This window comes from Mastomys coucha, unplaced genomic scaffold, assembly GCF_008632895.1.
Source record: "Mastomys coucha isolate ucsf_1 unplaced genomic scaffold, UCSF_Mcou_1 pScaffold4, whole genome shotgun sequence".
Lineage (NCBI taxonomy): Eukaryota > Metazoa > Chordata > Mammalia > Rodentia > Muridae > Mastomys > Mastomys coucha.
Window position 1 is genome coordinate 57,328,538 of NW_022196910.1, and position 10,743 is coordinate 57,339,280.

The following is a 10,743-nucleotide window of genomic DNA, read 5'->3' on the forward strand; positions in this document are numbered from 1 at the left end:
TTGTATATCAAGGCCTATCTGTGCTGGATGCGTGCCCTTCCACAGGAATGTATTCTATTTCTGAATGTTACCATACTAGATAATGGATCTTTCACAGAATGAAGTCTTTCTATGCCTTTGAGCTTTAAGTTGGTGTCTTCAAAGTTCAGAATGTCTCATGTGTACTAATACTATAAACATTATGTTTAAATGTTCAGGAAAAAGATATTCAACACATTTAAAAAATGGTCAAATGAAGACTCATAAAAAAAGGATTAAAATTTTAAAAGTAATAAAGTGAGCTTAGGAGAACTTATTTATCATTTCCTAGATCTATAGCTTTTTTTCACATTAGAAATGATATTTAAATCTGGCATCAATGGGAGGGGAAGTCCTGGGTCCCGTGAAGGCTCGATGCCCCGACATAGGGGAATGCTAGTGTGGTGAGGCGGGAATAGGTGGGTAGGCGGGCACCCTCATAGAAACAGGGGATAGGGAGGGTAGGAGGGGAAACAGGAAGGGGGAGTAACATTTGAAATGTAAATAGGTAAAATAACCAATAAGAAAGAAAGAAGGAAAGAAAGAAACAAAGAAAGAAAGGGTGTTTAAGCTACATAAAAATGTTCTAATATGATTTATTATATTATCTAAAACTTTTAGAAGCATTTGAGGTAGTTTATTTCAGGTGGTAAACATGAATAACTACTCATTTTCTTGAAAAACAAGAGATTAAAAAACTCAGAAAGTTACCATATATATTTATATTTTTTTTGTACACTAAATGAGAAAGAAAACTGAGGACTGTGACTAACATAGAGGACAGAGGCACACTATGAGGTGCGGGTGCAGGGGCCAGCAGGCTATATCCAACATTTTATCTTATATTATTCAGCCTTTCTCTGTGTCACTGCAAATGTTCAGAAAAATGTGCTAAATAATTAATACGAACATTGAAAATGAAAATATACTCCCTAACTACTAGAAGGTATACCAGAGAAAAAAGAGAACTGAGGTTAAGTGAGCTACTTACAGTTTTAATTTGTCATCAAAATCAATATTAACAGGAAAATTGTAAAACATAACATTAATATTATAAGAATATAAGGTTATCACAAAAAACTTAAGCAAACTCAAGTTTAGGATAAGTCAGAAGGCACAAGTAAAAATGGTCATAAGGATACAAAGTTCAGCGTTTCCAGAGCTTCATGAGGTTGCTGAGATCCCACTGTATCTCAGCAAAGGCAGGTAAGTCCGCCACGTGTTTAAGAGTTTGCTGATAAAATCTTACACTAAAAATAGAAAGAATGTAATAAATTCAGCCTTCTTGTTAAACAATGAAGAATTAGTCACCAGATTAAAATAATGTAAAAAGATGTATATGTTGGGGAGGATTCTAGTTTAATACAGAAAATACAAATTTAAATATTATGATAATTTTGTTTATATTTGATCTTACATTTAAGTGACTTTGTCTGTTCAACATATTGTCCTTTTGTAATACTTAAGTTTATGAACTTTCAGAAAACTGAAAGAACAAAAACAACAACCACACACCTTTGTATTTACTTAGTGAGATACAAGGCTACTATTAAAGAATAGTGCTTGTTGAAGGTTATTTAGGTGTGAATACTAGTGTGCTTATAAAGAGTTTCACTTATCTTGATCAGATTTTTTTCTCCTTCATTTCTAATTTTTTCCCTATTTTGGGCAATCAGAACTCAGCTATGAGGAACCACACAGCAGTGACAGTATTCATTCTTCTTGGATTAACAGATGGCCTACAACTGCAAATGGTGGTTTTTGTCCTTCTCTTTCTCACATACATGCTGAGTGTTACTGGGAACCTGACCATCATCACACTCACGCTGCTAGATTCTCATCTCAAAACACCCATGTATTTCTTCCTACGAAACTTCTCATTTTTAGAAATTTCATTCACAACTGTCTGTATCCCCAAATTCCTTGTTAGTATGGCCACAGGGGATAAAACCATTTCATATAATGACTGTGCAGCTCAACTATTTTTCACTATTCTCTTGGGGGCAACTGAATTTTTTCTTCTGGCTGCCATGTCCTATGATCGCTATGTGGCCATCTGCAAACCCCTCCACTACATGACCATCATGAGCAGCAGAATTTGCAACTTGTTGGTCTTTGCTTCCTGGTTGTCTGGTTTTCTGATAATTTTTCCTCCCCTCCTCATGGGTCTCCAGCTAGATTTCTGTGCAGCAAATACTGTAGATCATTTCTTCTGTGATGTTTCTCCTATACTTCAGCTCTCCTGCACAGACACACACATAATAGAATTAATGATGCTTCTCTCTGCCATTTTGACACTTCTGGTTACACTGGTGTTAGTGACCCTTTCCTACACAAATATCATCAGGACTATTCTGAGAATCCCATCTTCTCAACAAAGAAGAAAAGCTTTTTCTACATGTTCTTCACACATGGTTGTGGTGTCCATTTCTTATGGTAGCTGCATCTTTATGTATGTGAAGCCATCTGCAAAAGAAAGAGTTGCTTTAAATAAAGGGATAGCTCTGCTCAGCACTTCAGTTGCCCCCATGTTGAATCCCTTCATTTATACACTTAGAAACAAACAAGTAAAAGATGCTTTTCAGAATATGACAAAAAAGATGAAGCTTTTATCAATGATGTAACCACTTAATGGTATCCCAAATTGATCTTTAATGCCAGCAGGAAGGGTAAAGTATATCCACAAACTCTTCCGTGCATGAGTTTAAAATCATACAATCCTTTACTTGACAGAAGAGCTTCTATGTCCCTACTAATATTCAAATTGGCAAACAGAAATTAAAAGTCACATTGGCCTCAAAATATTAAATTTATTTTTCTGATTGTACAAGGGTAGCAGACTATGCTAAACATGTAAGGTCATATTTATGTGCCTTTAATTACATAAACAATAAAGTATTCTTTAAATTCTAAAAAATAAATATTTATATGCCTTTTTACATTTATGGCTTTCAAAATTCTATTAAAAACAAAGTGACTTCAGGATGTCAATTATCTTTTCCATTGTTCTAGACCTTGGAGATTCAGTTTCTTGTGTGTATATGTGTGTGTGTATGTGTGTGTGTGTGTGTGTGTGTGTGTGTGTGTGTGTGTATCTGTGTGTATGTGTGCATAAGCTCATGACATATTGTTACAAAATGTAAAATACAATTTTCTTAAACAGTGATCAAAATTATCACAACACTTATTCTCATCATCTGCTAGGCTTCTCTAAAATGTCTGAATTTTATCCTTACAGCTTGTAAAATGGGTATTGGAATGTTCATTTCTGAATAAAAACAAAAAGATTATGGATAATCTTTTCATGACAAATGAAAACAAATGTGTATACAAAAATTAATGGATTGAATAATGGCCTTTTAATTCCTATGAGCCTTTTATTTATTGTTAACCAAATTATAGAGTGATTCCTCTCTGGACTAGGAGCACTTAGGACATAAGCAATTGCAAGATCTTTTTAGGGCATTAAATTTAGAGGTTTAAAGAAATGATCTTCTCCAATAAGAATGACCTTCTCACCCAGTAATTGGTTATTCAATGTCAAATAGTGAGCTATGAAAACATATATACAAATAACGTGATACAGCAGACTGGGCAGATTGTATTTAGGAACATATATATATATATGGAACATATATATGTATGTATAAGCATATGTATATATATATGCTTATACATACACACAAGTGACAAAAGTTAATGAAAACAGAGGCCATGGATGCAGAAGGGAGCCCAGAGGGGTATATGGAATGAATTAGAGGAAAGAGCATAGGATTATGATGTAATGTATATTATAATCTCACAGCATATAATAATGGATATTTGCTCTATTGAATATTTACTCTATAAATATTTAGTTATGACCAAGAATAGGTTTACATAGAGATTAGCTGAGGACCCTAAAGTAAATTTTGGATTAACAGAATTTTTTTGACAATAAATTATTTCAAAAATTTTGTCCCAGTATATCTCAAAGTGAGCATAATTTTCCATGTCTAAACAACTGGATATGAATCCTACAAACTAAAAGAGGTAAAGTTTAAATATATACATCTACAGAAATATTACTATGGCATTAAGGATATTCAAGTTAGCTTTTAGTGTATGATGTCTCTTTCAAACTGCTGTACTTTATGAAGATTTTCTTTGGCCATGCATAATAGCATGTTAAATAGGTAACATATATTTTTGCTATTGAGTTTGCTTTGAATTACAACTTAATATATCATTCATGAAAGTTTTTACTTTAAAAATTATAACTATCCTAAAAAATTGATTACTTGTTGGTTGATTTCTAATTTCTTATGCTCTTTATATATTTTGGGTTTTAGCCCTTTGTCAGATGTAAGGTTCGTGAAGATCTTTATCCATTCTGTAGGCTATGGATTTGTTTATCAACAGTGTCCTTTGCCTTACAGGTGCTTTTCAATTTCATGAGGTCCCATTAATTAAATGTTGATGGATTCCATTGATAAACATAACTTTTCTGTGCCAATACCATGCAGCTTTATTACTCTTACACTGTAGTACAGCTTGAAATCAGGGGTACTGATGCTTCCAGAAGTTCTTTTATTGTTCAGGATTGTTTTAGCTGTCCTGAGTTTTTTGTTTTTCCATATGAAGTTGAGAATTGCTCTTTCAAGACCTGTGAATAATTGTGTTGGAATTTTGGTGGCTATTAAATTGAATCTGTAGATTGCTTTTGGTAAGATGGCTATTTTTACTATGTTAATACTCGGGATCCATGAGCATGAGAGATTTTCCAACCTTCTGATATCTTCTTCAATTTCCTTCTTCAGAGACTTGAGGTTCTTGTTATACAGGTCTTTTACTTATTTGGTTCGAGTTATACCAAGATAGTTTATGTTATTTTTTGGTATTGTCTTTCTAATTTCTTTCTTAGACCATTTATCATTAGTATAAAGAAGGGCTTTTGATTTGAGTTAATTTTCTATCTAGTTACTTCACTGAAAGTGTTTATGAGCTGTAGGAATTCTCTGATAGAATTTTGTGGCCACTAAAGTATACTATCATATCATCTGAAAATAACAATATTTTGATTTATTTTCCAATTTGTATCCTCTTGATTTCCTTTAGTTGTTTCTTTGCTCTAGCTAGGACTTCAAGTACTATATTAAATAGATATATAGAGAGTGGGCAGCCTTTTCTTGTCCCTGGTTTTAATAGAATGCTTTCAGTTTCTCTCCATTCAATTTGATGTTGGCTTTTGGCTTGCTGCATACTGCTTTTATTGTGTTTAGGCATGTACCTTGTATCCTTGATTTCTCCAAGACTTTTAAAATGAAAGGGTGTTGGATTTTGTCAAAGGCTTTTACATAATCTAATGAGGTGATCATGTGGCTTTTTTTCTCTCTGTTTATATGTTGGATTGCATTGATGGATTTTCCCATATTGAACCATTCCTGCATCCCTGTGATGAAGCCTACTTGATCTTGGTGGATGTATTTTTACATTTAGTTTGCGGGTATTTTTGCACCAATGTGTATAAGAGAAATTGGTCTGAAATTCTCTTTCTTTGTTGAGTCTTTGTGTGGCTTAAGTATCAGGGTGACTGTGGCCTCATAGAATGAGTTTGAAAAGTTTCTTCAGTTTCTATTTTGTGGAATAGTTTGATGTTAGCCAAGACACAATGAGAAAACCAAACCTAAGGATAATAGGTATAGAAGGGAGTGAATACCTCCAACTTAAAGGGCCAGTAAATGGACAGATCCTGGAAAAAGAAACTAAACCAGGACACAGTGAGACTAACAGAAGTTATGAAACAGATGGATTTAACAGATATCTATAGAACTTGGTTTTCATAATGTATTATTTTCCCCTCCTTGTGTTGGAGTTTTCCATTTATTACCCTTTGAAGGGCTGGGTATAGTTGTCTGGGCTGGCGTTTGTGTTCTCTTAGGGTCTGTATGAGATCTGCCCAGGATATTCTAGCTTTCAAGGTCTCTGGTGAGAAGTCTGGTGTAATTCTGATAGGCCTGCCTTTATATGTTATTTGGCGTTTTTCCTTTACTGCTTTTAGCATTCTTTCTTTGTTTAGTGCATTTGGTGTTTTTATTATTATGTGATGGGAGGAATTTCTTTTCTGGTCCAGTCTATTTGGAGTTCTGTAGGCTTCTTGTATGTTCATGGGTATCTCTTTGTTTAGGTTAGGGAAGTTTCAATAATCTTGTTGAAGATATTTACTGGCCCTTTAAGTTGGAGGTCTTCACTCTCTTCTATACCTATTATCCTTAGGTTTGGTTTTCTCATTGTGTCTTGGTTTGTTGATTCTTTGTATTGCTTTCTAAAAATTGTAATTTATTGATGTCAGCCCTGAGTTTGATTACTTCCTGCCATGTACTCTTCTTAGATGTGTTTGCTTCTTTTTGTTCTAGAGCTTTCAGTTATGCTTTTAGGTTGCTAGCATGAGATCTCTGCAATTTCTTTATGAAAGGACTTAATGTTGTCTACTTTTTCTTTTTTCTTTTTTAAGGGTTTTTGTTTGTTTGTTTGTTTGTTTGTTTGTTTGTTTGTTTTGAGAAAGGGTTTCTCTGTGTTGTCCTGGCTGTCCTGGAACTCACTCTGTAGACCAGGCTGATCTCAAACTCAGAAATCCACCTACCTATGCCTCCCAAGAGTTGGGACTAAAGGTGTGCACTACCATCACATGGCAGTCTACTTTTTCTTAACAATGCTTTCATTGTGTTCCATAAATTAGGGTATGTTGTATGTTCATTTTCATTGAATTCTAGAAAGACTTTAGTGTTTGCTTTATTTTTTTCTCTGATCCAGTGACTACTTATTAGAGTTGTTCAGTTCCCTTGAATTTATAGGCTTTCTGTTGTTTCTGTTGTTGTTGAAGTCTGACTTTAATCTAGTGTGGTCTGATAAGATACAGGGAGTTATTTCAATATTTTTGTGCCTGTTGGAGGCTTGCTTTGTGACCAACTACATGGCCAATTTTGGAGTAGGTTCTATGAGGTGCTAAGAAGGTATATTCTTCTGTTTTTGAGTGAAACGTTCAACATAGGTATCTGTTAGGTCCATTTGATTCACAACCTCTTTTAGCTTTCTTATTTCTCTATTTAGTTTCTGTCTCAATGATCTTTTATAAATAAAATCTCTCATAATTTAAGTTTAATTTTGAAACTATGACTGTCTAGTCTTCAACCCCATCAGAGACTTGAGGAGGAATAGATAATTGTCCAGATATACAGGAAGTATAGGCAAGTAGCTTTCAAAGGTAAGAAATGACAGGGAATTGATAGAATAGTTCCCCAGAAGTGTCTCTATAATGTTGGAGCACCCATCTTTAGCCTTCTGTCCCAGTATATCTGACAGACATTTTACAAAGCACAATTATGAAGAACTTACTTACCCTGCCTTGGATGAGCTTGGCAATCAACTTTGCTGCATCCATCTCACCTCTCTGGACAGCATTTTGTCTGTACTTGAAGCATGGGCAGCTCTCAGTTAAACCAGTAGCAGCTTGGCACACAGAAGTAAACTCCATATGGAGGTTCTTGACACTCATCATCTTTTTAAAAGTGGAATGGGATGCCACCAGGTGATGGCATATCTCAATGTCAAAAGGCCCTTAAATTAATTTTGAAAACATCTTTAAATGCCATATTCTGTGAGGCTTTGAGGTTTTTGAAGACCATGTATCTTTTTATAACAAACCTGAACAAACAAACATTGCTTGGTTTTAGTTATTCACTATCTGTTCAATCTAGGATGTATATTTCTGTGATAATGTAGACTAGTGTTCTGACATGATCATGATTTTGACTGTCTGACTATTAACTTTTATTTCTTAACTATCCCAAACAGTTTGCAATGACAGCTATAAAATGACTGGGAGTAAATCATGCATTTTTAAATGAGTTGCAAAGGCATAATACCTATACAGGAGTTGAAACACATACATTATGTTGTAACAAAATTAACCTTAAATTTTGTGTCAAGATATCTATCTTCTCTGATAAATGTGGATTCTCATAATAATCAATTTCAATGAAGAATCCACCAGAATTCTGAATATGTATCAATAGTATGATATATTAACATATGTGTTTATCTCAGTTCTCTAAACTCTATAAAAACAAACATGTAATCCATTTTATGACATTGTCCTAAGGTAGCATTTATAAATAGAATCTGGATTCTTAACCTAGAATATAGTCCTTCATCTAGTAATTGACAATATAAATATAATACATTTAAAATGTTGGGGAATTTTGTTTGTTTTGGTTTGGTTTGGTTTTTGGGTTTTTTGGTTGTTGTTTGTTTTTGTTTGTTTTTTTGTTTTCTGATTTTTTTTTTGTTTTTTCAAGAAAGGGTTTCCCTGTATAGCCCTGGCTGTCCTGGAACTCACTCTGTAGACCAGGCTGGCCTTGAATTCAGAAATCTTCCTGCCTCTGTCTCCCAAGTGCTGGGATTAAATGCATGCACCACTACTGCCCAGCTATTGATAATATAAATATGATATCTTTGATAATATATATAATATCCAGTTTAACCATGTTGGTTTATAACTTAAGTCTTATTTTGTGTTTCTATAGATTGACATTGTAATTTTTGATAATCATGTGGGTTTCTTTTATCTGAAACTACCTTTTTTGGTGTTGTAAGTTTCAGGTTGAATTCTTTTGAAGGTTCTTTATTATGATTTTTAATCTCTGTTCTATGTTTTCCAATTTAGTATCTTCTAGCATCTACTTTTTTAGTCTTTTTTCTCTCCAAGTCTATTTTAGTTTGATCTTTCTTAAAAATATAGAGAGAATTATGCTTATTAATGAATGAGTTATTATTTGTATATTATCTGTTGTCAAAATGCCTTCTTTTATAGTTTTTCTATTTTTAATAAAGAATATAAATATACATTTATAAATATGTATAAATATGTATATATGTAGACTTTATCATTAAATCTCAATTATTTTTTGATTCTCTATGGTGTTTTTTATCCAGTGTCTGACTTTTGCATAAAAACATGATTTTTAAACATTTTTTTAACTCGTCTGGAGTTTAGTTGCTTTGAATTTGTTCTGTATGTCTCTCAGTCTGTGTCTGCAGTTCAGCTCAGAAGCTGTGCTCTGCTGGTCATGCCTCTGCCCCTCCATTCAAGGGGAGAGGTTTCTGCCTGAATCTGTCCTTTTGCCCTAGCCCAGTGCCAACCTGGGTTGAGCCATTGCTTGTCAGGTTATGCCAAGCCTCTTATTTTGGGCCTGCTGGTAGGCAGCAGGTTTCTGTTGTTCCCACCTGCCTTGCATTCCTTCCTTGAGCCTCTAATGCTTTGGGGGAAATCTGAGGAAAACTTTCATGCAGTTTTGGAGCTCTAGCTGATTGTTTCATGGCTAATTTCAAAGTAGTATACAGATCTGGGATGCTTGTCCCTGCACAGTTGCTAGGTTACAAAAGCAGCTGCAGGGTTTTTGTTTTTGTTTTTTGTTTTGTTCCTTGCCTCCCATCCTTGCTTGCTCTTAGACTTTCCTGGGGTGGTATAACAGCACTTCAAGTGGGGAGGGAGCCCCCTAGTAAGATTTTTCTAGCACAAAGTTTGACCCTTAGGAATGGCACTTCGCTTAGGAATATCCTCCGCTTCTTTTCTTAAAAAGACAGACCTGTGAAGCTATTTGGAGGAGGGGGTGTTTGTTTTCAGGGAAAATTAGTGCCTCTACTTAAGGTCTAACTTAAGGTACACAAAATGTAAAAGAAAGTATATATTCTAGCTTTCCCATAAGTTTTAAGTCTAGACAGAGCAGGTTGTAGAGTTATTCTAACTTATATCCCAGCCATATGTACCTTGTAAATTGCTGTTTCTCCTGGCCATGTGCTCATGCTCCATCTCCTCCCATGGCAGCTCCTTTGTCTTTCTTTTCTCATCTCTACCCCTAGCAATGTAACAGAAAACCTGTCCACCTCTATTTATTGCCCAATCACAGGCTTAAGCATTTTATTGATCAATTAATTTGGTGAGCAAGGTTATATAGGATCACTTGGTGTACATGAGAGTTTCCAAGGGATGAGGTGGGGAGAACCAGATCTAGGGAGTTAGTATTTGAATTCATAGCAGCAATATGTCAACCACAACAACTCTTAATTGCTAATTCCTGTTATTCTGATATTAGTTGGGTATGTGTTTGTGTGTGTGTGTGTGTGTGTGTGTGTGTGTGTATGTGTGTGTGTGTGTGTGTGTGTGCTCATATGCATGCTCACTCATGCATGTGTACATACATGCATGCTTTCATTCCTTTGGTTTGCTAGTGTAGAATTATGTATTTCCTTTGTTTTCTGGGGTGAAGTTTGCCTCCTTATTTGGAGTTTTTCTTCTAGTATCTTCTTTGGCAGGAATTTGTGAACACATATTATTTAAATTTGTTTTTTGTTGTGCTCTAACATCTTGTTTTCTCCAGCTATGGTGATTGAAAGTTTTGCTGGTCTGAAATCTTTGGAGTCTCTGTTGAGAAGTCTGGTGTAATTCTGACAGGTCTGCCTTTAGATGTTATTTGGCCTTTTTCCATTGCAGCCTTTAGCATACTTTTCTTTGTCCTGTACATTTAGTGTTTTAATTCTTATGTGGTGGGAGGATTTTCTTTTCTGGTCCAATCTATTTGTTTATCTGTAAGGTTCTTCTCTGGTTATAAGAATCTCTTTCCTTATTTATAATAGCCAGAACCTGGAAACAACCCAGATGTCCCTCAACAGAGGAGTGGATACAGA

The 10,743-nt window shown here is 34.7% G+C and overlaps 1 protein-coding gene and 1 long non-coding RNA gene across 2 annotated transcripts in view; one reads left to right on the forward strand and one right to left on the reverse strand.

Annotated features, from left to right (window-relative positions):
* Positions 1 to 1,196: 1,196 nt before the first annotated feature.
* Positions 1,197 to 10,743, reverse strand: part of LOC116075772 — a 12,005-nt gene continuing 2,458 nt past the window's right edge. The window contains exon 3 of the long non-coding RNA XR_004112714.1: positions 1,197 to 1,268. This is a non-coding gene — a long non-coding RNA (uncharacterized LOC116075772). The remainder of the gene's footprint in view (positions 1,269 to 10,743) is intronic.
* On the forward strand, positions 1,658 to 2,642 carry LOC116075771 (olfactory receptor 6C74). The gene has a single exon (XM_031349122.1). The coding sequence runs from the start codon at positions 1,704 to 1,706 to the stop codon at positions 2,640 to 2,642; it is 939 nt and encodes a 312-aa protein (XP_031204982.1). The 5' UTR covers positions 1,658 to 1,703.

Excerpts from the sequence above, each read along its gene's own strand:
- LOC116075771 (XM_031349122.1), top strand. The coding sequence starts at position 1,704 with ATGAGGAACCACACAGCAGTGACAGTATTCATTCTTCTTGGATTAACA.